The sequence below is a fragment of the Epinephelus lanceolatus genome, chromosome 11 (assembly GCF_041903045.1).
Source record: "Epinephelus lanceolatus isolate andai-2023 chromosome 11, ASM4190304v1, whole genome shotgun sequence".
In the NCBI taxonomy this organism is placed as follows: domain Eukaryota; kingdom Metazoa; phylum Chordata; class Actinopteri; order Perciformes; family Serranidae; genus Epinephelus; species Epinephelus lanceolatus.
In genome coordinates this window covers 18,254,038-18,265,826 of record NC_135744.1, presented here as the reverse complement: position 1 = coordinate 18,265,826, position 11,789 = coordinate 18,254,038, and the positions used below count along the sequence as shown (strand labels likewise).

The 11,789-nt window shown below is 39.9% G+C and overlaps 1 protein-coding gene across 1 annotated transcript; it reads right to left on the bottom strand.

Annotated features, from left to right (window-relative positions):
• Positions 1–5,301: 5,301 nt before the first annotated feature.
• btg4 (B-cell translocation gene 4) lies at positions 5,302–9,034 on the bottom strand. Its single transcript, XM_033640568.2, has 4 exons — positions 8,524–9,034; positions 7,701–7,838; positions 6,933–7,224; positions 5,302–5,835 (listed from the first exon to the last, which is right to left on the bottom strand). The coding sequence occupies exons 1-4, from the start codon at positions 8,694–8,696 to the stop codon at positions 5,623–5,625; spliced, it is 816 nt and encodes a 271-aa protein (XP_033496459.1). The 5' UTR covers positions 8,697–9,034; the 3' UTR covers positions 5,302–5,622.
• Between the last annotated feature and the right edge of the window lie 2,755 nt (positions 9,035–11,789).

The window sequence follows — 11,789 nt, the reverse complement described above, 5'->3', positions numbered from 1 at the left end:
TTGAATCTAGCCTTACCCAAACAAATTGAAACAGAATACTTTGCTGCAGCATGTGCACAATAGAGAACTACGTATAAAATTTTCAGTGATATTTTAGTATATAGTATATTTTAATATATGAAAACAAATCTTTTAGAATGATTCAACCTGGTGATTTAAAGTGCTACTCTACATGCTGCTGCTGGTTAAAGTTTACTTAAACTTACTTATGAAAGCATTAATACAATATCCTAATAGCATGCATGCTTAAAACACAAGGTGCTTTCATCAAAGAATCAACACCCTTTAAATAATTATGCAAGTATGGCAATTTCCCAATATGCTACAATTATTACCACTATATATACTGCATGATGGATTTATCTACAAAAAATACACCATAATTTATTAGTTACGTTTGGAAGAAGAAAAGTAACCAATGTGGTCAAATTCACAAACAATATTTGCCTTTGAGATTAAGCAGAGCAGAAATATAAAGTAGAAGAAAATGAAAAAGTACAAGTACCTTAAAGTTATAGTTATGTACAGTGTTACAGAGTACAAAAAAAAGGTGGAGCACAGTGAATACAGAAAAAAAAAATCAGGAAGCACCTTAAAATAGAACCAAACAGGAGTTCTGCTGTCGGATGTGAAATGGGACGTGGCTCTTTCTAAGGTTCATTCATCTTCAACATGCTCAAGACATCAAGACATGCCTTTATACAACGAAACAAAAGCTGAACTTGCAAGAACATTCCCAAACGTACGCCCCATATGTGTCAACAGACCCCATCTACCATATGTTGTGGTCTTGTTTAAAACTTGGCCTCTTTCTGGTTATCATTTTTTGACACTATTCCTGAGACTTTGGGCTGTAATATTATGCATTCTCCTACTATTGGTATTTTTGGTATATTTTCAGTTCCAGATGATTCCAGTATCTCTGCTCACTCTTTGCCTTTTGCTCCCAATAAGCTGGATGCTCAGCTCTATTTAAATGGAAGGATGTAAACCGTTCATCACACAGCCAATGGATCATAGATGCGATGCAGAACATCAAGCTGGGAAAAAATCTGATGCACCCTCAATGGCTCCATTAAGAGATTTTACAAAACCTGGGACCCATTAAAAAATATGTGAATAGTCTACGTACCTGCAGGTGGTCTGTCCTGTATTTACTTAATGTTTTTTTGTTTGTTTTGTGACCATCTGTTTCTCTTCCTTTTCCTTCCATTTCTCTCTATATTCCTGTACATGTTCGTTGTTTGTAGTTTGAGATTTTAGTTGACTGTCCTGTCTGACAAATGGAAACTCTCTCTCAACAAAATGTCAATGTTAACCCACCTCACAACCCACTGGACTAAATGGATCTGCCACCAACGCACTGGTGCCAGACACCGCAGGACACTCCCAGAGATCCTGTGTCCATGCCTCGACAGGTCAGAGCCAAGTCTGATCCAAGGAGGCCCCACCTTGGATTAGGGGTACATCTGGGGTACCGGCACATCACAAGAATCCTTGAACAGATGAAGACCTGGGAAATTTAGAAGCCGGGTCGACACCTTGAGCTTCTTGTCACACTCTACAGGCCATTTCTTAACAGTTTTTGTAGTGTGGCATGCTGCATTTGCTTCTGCAGTAGCCTACTTGTTTAAGTGTATATGGGTGAATCATATCAAACCTTAGTAATAACCCGACAGTAACAGATCTGGGCTCTGCAAAGTTTGAGAGAGGGAACTTTGCGGTGACATGAAACAGAGTGAAACTGTTAAACCCTGGGGGCTCAGGGTAAGTTTACTGACCGCTTCACCCAGGCAACATACCTGCCAGCCAGGGGCAAGTCAAGGCATGACCTGAGACATGGTCACACGCACACACACACACACACACACACACACACACACACACACAGAGTAAAGTGTAGCTGTGGAGACGGTTGTGTTTCTCCAGCAGTGGTCACTTGTAAACAGAGCGGTGGGACCTGTAGCGATGATAGGTAGGATCACAGCACTCATCCATTCACATATACACACCAATAGTTAACTTTAGACACTGCTATTGATTATGTGAGTACAATTTTTTATTTTTTTTTAAAGTCTGCAATTGTTTTGTATCCAATCATACGGATGTGGACAGCTCGTCCAGCCTGCACTGTGTGCGACATGATCAGCAAGTCAGCAGAAGAGTTCGCACAAAGCCCATCAGCCTTGATCATCGGTAAAGTCATTTTATTGTTCCCCAACATGTAATTTATATTTGCTAATCAGTCTTTGCTGGTTGTTAAGTTGTTAAAAATGCCAGTGCTATATAGTCTGGAAAAACAGGCCAACTATTGCCTATTATTTCCAAGTGTATAAGAGCATGAAAGTGACAGCAGGGCTTCCAAAAAGAAAGAATTTGGACTCAGGATACTTTTATAAGAGAATTCACACATATTCTTCTTCGGTAACAAATTAACACTGATTTAAACTGGAAGGGAAATGATCCAGTCAGGGAGCTCTTGAGGGTTTGGTAAGGCAATAAAGCCTATATTGCACTGCACCGTGTTTCCTTAATTTAAAGGGCACCATGGAGGGCACTTCATCAAATTTTCTCCTCTGAAAGGGCACTTCATCATGTTTTATCTGCCATAGGGGCATCCCAGAGGCAAAGTTGGTTTTCCTTGCAAAGTGAAGGCATGACCTGAGGCCTGTACTACGGAGCAGGATTTGGAGTTAGCGAGGTAATTTCAAGGTTAACTGTGGGTTTTCAGTACTATGAATCTGTCTGCTTTTTACTGGTATAAATCACTGTGGCAACTTATTCTGAACAACTAACATGCTCTGGAGCAGGTTAACTTAAGTGTCGGATCACAGCCTGTCAACACCCCGACCTCTGACCAATCAGATCACTGAAGAAAAAAGTATCCATGGATAAAAGTCTGGAGTCTCAGATAAAAAAAAGTAACCTAGAGGTAAGTAGTAATACTAGGTCATTTCGTTGTTTCAGGGCTCTGTTTCCACTGGTTTTAAAACAGAGCTTCTAACAAACACAGGGATCGTTTACACACTAAACACATGACTTCTGCTGTATTTCAACTTATGCAACGTTTATTTCAGTCCGCAGTGACAGCGATGCTATTTTACACTCTGATTCCATCACTGCAGCTCAGAATGACATGAGACACCTGTGTGATGAGAACTAGGATAAGACGGATAATATTTTATCAGTAAAATTATCCACACACTGATATTTGGCTCCCATTATTATATAAATGCAATATTTTGGTCAGATAGACCTCATCAGTCATTAACTAGGCTACTTTTCCACCCTTTACTTCAGTAGCAGAAACAGTCTGAAGTGTTTTATGTGACATATTCATCATCATCGTTCAACTAAATAACAAAAAATACTCTATACTAACATCATTAATAGCCTAGTGATACCTACACATAATTTAAGACTCGGCCAACAGTGACTTTTTGGATAGTATTTCTACATTTGATGACTGATCTAGTTGATAACCAGCTTCATAGTACCAGTTATCCAGACAGCCAATGTTAGGGTTAGTCAAGCCAAATAACGAGAAGATATCCTGGGTAAGTTGAAGTGGCTTCGTAGTACAGGCCTCTGCCTCACTCTGCCTCTGATTCATTTACTGAACCAATCTCACTCCTCTTGCCTAAACCACATTAGTCCAACCAACGAAGGCAACGAGTACAAGCCAGTCAGAGTGAGAGTAGGGTGGGTCATGCCTTCTCTATTGTAGGAAATGCATTTTGCTGAACATGGGCGCACCGAGGGGGATGATCTATTTCCATCTGTTTCCAGTCTTTGTGCTAAGGTAACCGGCTAAAGCCTTTTGTCAACCATATACACATTAGAATATAAATTCTCATCCAAGTCTTCCCCAAAAAGAAAACATGATTATTTCCCAAAATGTCGAGCATTTCAGGACAACTTGTCATCACCAGTTAATTTTTATATTTTACATCAAGTTTCTCTTCACTCCAGAATGAAGATGGTCAGCAGGGTCTGACTCGCCTGACCAGATGCTCCAGACCGTCTCCGAGTAAAATCCTTCATGCAAAAGCAAACCTGTTAGTATCTATGTCGGTCATGTCACGCATCACCTCACAGCATTTACTGCAGTACTACGGATTCCTGATTGGGGTTGCTGTGTAGGCAGTGTTGTTAGCTGATTGTTCTTACACACCAATCACTAACTACACTACCAGTACAACCACCACCACACACACACACACACACACACACACACACACACATACATACACCACATTTCGATGCACATAAAAAACAGAGGCTACGAAATATAAACTATGGACTGGCCTCTTTACTGTAAGTCTATAGTGTTCCAGGGATTTTTTTTGTAGGCCAACACAGAAGTTAGTGTTGCCCTGGTTCCCTTGTCAAAAAGCCAGTGGGATTTTTCCATTGGATTTAGGATCATTGCAGAAAATAAGCTCCGTGGCAAACAAACATGATGCTTTCATGTTTAGTAGATAGTAACACTAGCGTTTCAGTCTTCTTGGACCTTCGTCAAAAGTGTTCAACACCATAATTCACAACACTGAGTTTAAATAGAAACTGCTCCACCCATTTTACAGGTGTGGGGAAATTTTTGAAGCCTAAATGCAATGAAGGAAAAAGCTAATGTTAGGCTATTCAACTGCACTATGGTTGCAAGTCTTAACGCCCCCATAGCACAGCTGTAAAGCCATGGTCGGCACGATGACGTTCTGTAGTCTCATTTAGCCACTTGTTAGCAACTGCCTTTTTTAAGACACAGAAAAGCTTTAAAATTCATGGAGTTTATGTTGTAGAACAAAACGTAAAACGTTTCTTTAGCTTGTGTTAACCACAGACCTCATTTCAGGCATCTAACCAAAAACCCATTAACTTTAAGAGGGAACGGTGGGTGGTAAAATGCTCACTCATTTTCAGGTTTTTGGATTCATTCCTGGGGCACTTTTATGGCTGCAAGGAATTAGGAGTTGCAGTACCACAGTTGGCCACTGGTAGATTTTCATCAGATAGTGAAGCCCAAAGAAAGTTGTGCTATAGCCATACATAGTTACAATTTCTCATATTTCTCAATTTCTCTCATATTTTCTGTTTCTCCTTATGGCTGCAATATTTTGATTCATTTTGTCCCATCTCGCTGTCGTGTTTTGCCCAATAAAAATGTATCTGTAAATTGTAAAGCTCTACCTGTATTGTTTGGGGAGGAGGACATGCATGATAGCTAATTCAGCCCAGTATTTGTGTAACCAGAACCTGTTTTGTTTAAGATGAACCAAAATATGAAATAACGAGGAAACCGCTTCGGACAACCAGCAGAGCTGACACAGACGCTTTTATTTCTTTTCAATGACAGTTCAATGTTTATTCACACTTACTTTTAGTTTAAAAACACATTTAGAAGGAGAACTGCTTAAAATACTTGATATTATAAGTTTAAAAACATGCTTAAACAGCATTACTTTAAATCGTGAACACTTTAAACCATATGCAATTAATAATAATTATCCCTTAAAGATACGTAAACTGCGTTGAAACTTTTTTCTCCCCCAACCACAGTGTCTATGGCTGCTGTCCCAAGCAGTAACCCGATTCTGCTTCTAGGCTGAAGGCTCGGTTGTTCTAGGATCTGGATTTGCTGACCCAGTGGTACTTGTCAACACGAGGCCCGGTGAAGGTGAATGTGGCTCGATAGGACTTGAAGCCTTTCTGGCTGGAGAACTGGGAGGTCGGACCTCCAACTGGGGGAGGATGAGGTGGGAATGGATCCGCAGCAAAGGCCTTCCGCTTCTCCCTTAGCCAGGTCTGAGGGGCGCCTGGAGAAAACTCACTGAACTGAGGACGAGAGGAGCAAAGGGTTAGAGGGCAGTAATGAAAGACTTTCAGAAAAAAAAAAGCTACAGCTCTTGACTGCTCCCAAGAAAAGCAGAAAATGTCTAAATTCCCTTTAAGATTCTTTTAGCAAATTAAAATGTTGTGCAGTCAAAAGATTAGACACACATTAATGGACTTAAAGAAATATAAAATATGAAGTCCCAGCTATGCGATCCTATCGTCAGACAAGAATATTGATGAACCATTTGAGAAAGTCCAGACTACATCCAACATTTTTAAAGTACTCTCTATTCTTTACAATTTCTTTGCATAATAACTGCGGTACAGTTAAGATTACAAACAATGCCAACTTCTAAGTCCTTTTATTGTCAGGCAATTGGTCGATGCCAGAATAAAATCAGTTTTACCTCAGCTGGTACAAGCTCCCGTGACCTCGGTTGTTTGGTGTAGGTGGTCATAAAACTCAGTCCGAGCTGTCTTTTTTTCTCTCATCTTGATGTTCCGACAAAATCGAACGTGGTTATTATCGTGAGTTTTTAGTCTTGGTTTATACAAATAAGTCCGATGATGTGACCATTGTCAACAACCAACAGCTGCGCTCTCCGCATCCAACAGGAAGAAGCAATCCAAGGAGACAGTAAACATGGAGGGGACTCCGGGGAGGGGAAGGAACCAAGGTGTCTGATCCACCAACCAGCACTTATTTTAGCAAGAATCTTAGATTTAAATTAAATTATTCCCATGGTCTCCTCCCACTAAAATGGTGCAGTAAAGCAACAGAGGCTGGTAGCGAGTTGAGGCAACAATACAAAATGTTAAGTTTGTTACTGATGCTGAGTCTACATGAGACGCCTTTTACATTGTGATTCTAGCGTTATGCGTTTTGCAGACACATAATTGTTAATGTGTCATATTTCTTAAAGGGAGTTTGGCGTAATATTTTCCACCAGGGACAGGATGGAAAATGATCTAAAAAAGAATCTAGTTGTAGTCTTGCAAAGTGACCCTGCAAAATGTTAATGTGTGAAGAAAAACTCACTTCTTGTGGTGTACGTTCGGCATTAAAGCTCAGATGACCCTTTGTGTATTGAACCTACCCTGTAGACACTGTTGGGGTTGCTGACAGTTGGGATGGTCTTGGGCTCAGGGTTGGCGGGCGGAATCGGAGCCGGGCAGAGAGTTGATAGGTTGCTGCTACTCATGCTGTTGTTGCTCATGCTGCTGTCTCCGCACCCCTCCTCCTCGGTGTCGTCGTCTGAGAAGCTTCCTGATCGAATGTCGTGGCTCGCCCGTTCCACAGCATCGTGGATGCGGCGGGAAAATTCCCCATCGCCACGACGACAGCTGTCCACCACTGAGACACAGAATGGAGTGCTGTGTTCGCCGTACCTAGAGAGGTACAGACAGAAATAAAAAAAAAAACCTGAAATCAGTTTTTTTATTAGTGATAAAAAGCAGGTTTTCACACCATCAACTGCATCAACTTGCCATTGCTCATATGGTCCCGTCATGTTTTAAAAGGAGTGTTGCATTTTTGGGCTGTACACTTTTTTTCTTGCCAATAGTCAGATGTCCCTAATGTTAGATGTCTCTGACCCTAACCCACCCTCAACATAAAACTAGAGTTAGCAGAGGATTAGCTTAGCATAAAGACTGGAGCAGGGGTAAACAGCCAGCCTGGCTTTCTCCAAAGTTTTATCTGAAGCTCACCAATTTAACGTGTAGTTTCTCACTTGTTAAATCAAGAATGTAAATGCAAGACGTAGTTTTACGGGGAATTATGTGCTGGAACCATTTTTTGGCCAGGCACCTAATTTTAGAATCTCCACCAAGTAGCGGAAGAGACTTGAGTGAAGTGACCTAACCTGCAGGACACCTCTCCAGGGTCGACCCACACCGTCAGCTCGTGTGGAAGGCCGAGATCCTCGTACCGCACCGCACTCCGCTCGCAGGCCTGCTGCAGCACGGGATCCTGCAGCTGCACACGGTTCATACGGAGACACCTGAAACACACAGCAGTGATGTGCAGCACAGTATTAGATATGAGGATATCTTTCACCATCATAAGTCTTGTTGAAAAATAAAGTTTCATTCAGTTATTGTGTGACTTTGGCATTTAAAAAGGATTAGTTCAGATTCACCAGAGTCAAAACAATAAAGCAAACTATGTGACTGAAGCAGTAGTAGCCAGCAGCTCCTGTGTTTAGCAAGTTAAGATCACTAATTTTTGTCAATAGAGTCTGGTGGTTTTGACAAGAGCATACATGGGAACCGACACGTTTAATGGCTTCCCCGCTGGACAGGCTGTCTAATGAAAAGATAAAGTGGGGAAAATACTCTCAATATAACGTACACTTAAACTAGAATTGATTTTTAGGTGGTTAAAATATAGTTTGTTGCCAACACAGCAACACATTACTTAGATTTTGTGTTGGACTCCAGCCTGCTTCTCTAAACTGGGGGCATGCTGGCTGACATCTAATATATGTAACTCACTGGCTGTGGATTAGTCTACACTTCATTTACCACCATTAGTCTTTTCACTTCTTGTACTGCTTTGACTTATTTTACTTGTGTTACTCACTATATGTTCCAGATTAGTCTTTGTGTAATTGCCCATTCCTCATTGATTTACTATTGGTGCACTGATTTTTTTTAAAATTGTACTTGAGGTTGAGATTCACTGACCTGTAGGCCTGCCCCTTGGTGGGTGCATTCAGGTGCCAGTGGTTCTTGTAGCTCTCAAACAGAACAGAGGTGAGGGCAGCGGCGAAGCGCTCCCTGCTGTCATTATCCAGACAACCATATCTCTTCACCAGGCGAGCCACGAAGAACACAGCAGCAGCGATCTCCTCCTTCATGACTGCACTCTCTAACCTCGAGCTCAACAAACCTGACCTGTTAAAATCTCTACAGAGCGTAAAACATGCGTAGGATGGTCCTACTGTTATAGAAAAGCAAAGAAGAACATAAAACTAACAAGACAAACTGGAAGCCAGATGACTTAAGCAAACATATTTGCTGCTGGAGCTCTAGAGAGAACTCAGCTTTTGATTTCTAACGCTTTTACGACAATAAAAACACTTAACAAATATATCTTAGTCTGTGTGTGTGAAGCAGCAGCTTGTTCAGGAGTGAAAGCCTCATACACTGAAAGAGTCACTTCCTCCTCAGTTGCTCCTGTGGTTTAATAAAATCACAGTTCAGCTGTGAGACAAGCTCACACACCTGAAGCTGGTTGACTTAATGACTCTGTGTGTATGTGTGAGAGAGAGTGAGAGTGATTGACTGCTTACATCAAAGGTGAAAATAACTTTTGTCTAAGAAAATCAAACAGTACCTAACACCATACTGCACAGAAATGTGCCAAATGTGAAGAAGTCTGTGGAATGTTTTCTGGAACAGAATTATCATAACTCTGGTCTAACTAAAATCTGTGTAATGTGACTCTCTGCCAATGAATAGCTCAAGTTAAAACACAGAGATGCTTTCTTTAAATTAAGTCACCCCCTCACTGTGAAACAAAACTTCATAAAATTCAATCTTGGGAACACATAGTTCTCTTTGGACCTGGCTGCTTCTTGTTTAGTTTAGTTTAGTTTATCAAGGGACAGTGTGCAATAGCATTAATCATTTCCAAGAGATGAGGAGATGGTTGCACCAGATTTAGCAATAACTGCTAATTTCCATCTGTAGTCCCAACATATAATTTACAATATACACAGACCACAATCTAAAAAACAAAGAAACCTTAAATACAGATGAACAGAGGACAGCACAGAGACAATACAGACATACAATTTCCACATTTAAAATAACCAAGTTGTTACAGTGCAGGGAGGAACAACTTACAAAACACTAAAAGGCAGTCCAAGTAGCAGCTCCTGATATGAAGTGCAAGGCAGGAATGTGCATAGATAAAGTGCTGGTGTTGTTGTTGGTTGTCGACAAAGTGCTTGTAGCAGCGAAAAAAGTTACAGAGTTGATTACAGTTTAGAGTACAACAATAAAAAACCTAAATACCAACGATGTGAGTATTATGTGATTGTGAGTATTATGAAACAATGTGACTGATGTGTACATGATCAGAATGCTGAAGAAGGCCCAGTCAGTCCTGGCTGACCCCGGTCACCCCTTATTCAGTGAGCTCAGGTTGCTTCCATTTGGCTGTAGATATTGCAGGACAAATAGGAAAAAAAATGTCCCAAAAGCCACTGGCTTCTTAGATAATCTCACTTGACCCTTTCACCTGAGTTTTTCAATGTATATATTTGTTTTGTTACTAACACAGCATGATGTATTTTCTGTATTTCTTTATTCATTTTGTACTTTTTAAAAATCGTTCATGTGCTTGTGATACTACTGACTGCGCAACAAATTGCCCCGAGGGGATAGTAAAGATATCCTGTTTCCTGGAACATTACATTTTGAGTCAGATATTTATCTTGCTTTACCCTCTGGAGTCTGTCTTCTCACCTGTGAATACACAGGGCATGTTTTATTTACAGTACATGACTTTATTAAAAAAAGGAATTGTGATAAAATTACTGTACATATAAAAAAGATCGTAATAAAGCGTCTTATTATTTCTTAAATTTTGTGTTTTATTTATGCTCTGAAATACTGAACCAATAGTTTTGACTTCAGTTCAATTATATTTTTATTTATAAATCTCAATATCACATTTTGCCTCAGAGGGCTTTACACTTATCATCATGAAAGACTCACATTTTTTATTGACTGTAAGCAGCAGGCATCCAAAAGACACAACAATGAAAAACTGCATATATAGCAAGGTCAAACGGCAAACGAGAGAAAATCTAGGGTTGGCTTTTTTCACTTTCACTGGCGAGTATGTTTACAAACAGAAACCGACAATCCTGCATAATATATCTTTATATTTTATGGTTTTTAAGACTTCTTCAAGATCATTTTTAAATAAACGTAAGACTGATTTTGGTCAGTTTCTTATTCAACCATTGCAGTAAAGTATAAAGTTAAGTTGTATATATGTGGCTGTTGCAGAGGTAGGTATTATTTAGTTATGAGTGAGTTAGATTAATCTACATGTTATATGAAGTCTATAGTAAAAACACAGTACTAGGTTCATTTGTAGGTTTAAAGATTTGTAACATCAGGAATGTGGAATTTCATGCACAAGAGCTTGACACTCAGAAAGAAATTAAAATATGGATAAATTAAAATGGACAAAATGTCTCTGGCAGTTAAGACCTCACACATTGAAACCAGTTTGGTTTCAAACGTAAACATGGCACTGATGTGTACTTTTGCTTTAAAGGAAATTTTAGATTAATACAATCAGCAGAACTCCACAATGTTTATGTGCTTCATAGATGCCTCTGAGGCTTTTGATTGCATTAATCACAAGATATTATTCAGTAAATTGCATTGCAGAGGGGTCTCTAAATGGATAATTAGAATTCTCATTTACTGGTGTGTTCATCAGTCTGTGCAGGTAAGATGGGGGTGCTCTGTATCAGAATCATTTCATGTTCGACAAGGTGGCATTCTGTCTCCTTTTCTTTTTAATGTGCACATGGATGACTTGTCCCAACAGTTAAATGCATGTAACACAGGGTGTATTGTTGGCAAAAATTCAATAAGTCATCATATGTATGCAGATGATTTAGTTATCTTCTGCCCATATGGTGCCAGCCTACAACAGCTCCTGAAGGTTTGCTCTGACTATGGCCCAGATTGTGACATCAAATTATGATTGTTAGAAGTAAAGACGACAGAAAATGAGTATTTCCTGAATTCTTTTTATCTGGTGTTGCTCTTAAAGTGTGTAATGAGATTAAATATCTTGGGCATTATAGTGTCAATGATTAATCTGATGATAAAGACATCTACAGACAGTGTCACAAGTTCTATGCACAAGCTAATGAACTTGCTCGCAAATTTAGTATGTGTATGTGTTCTGCACTCCGGCG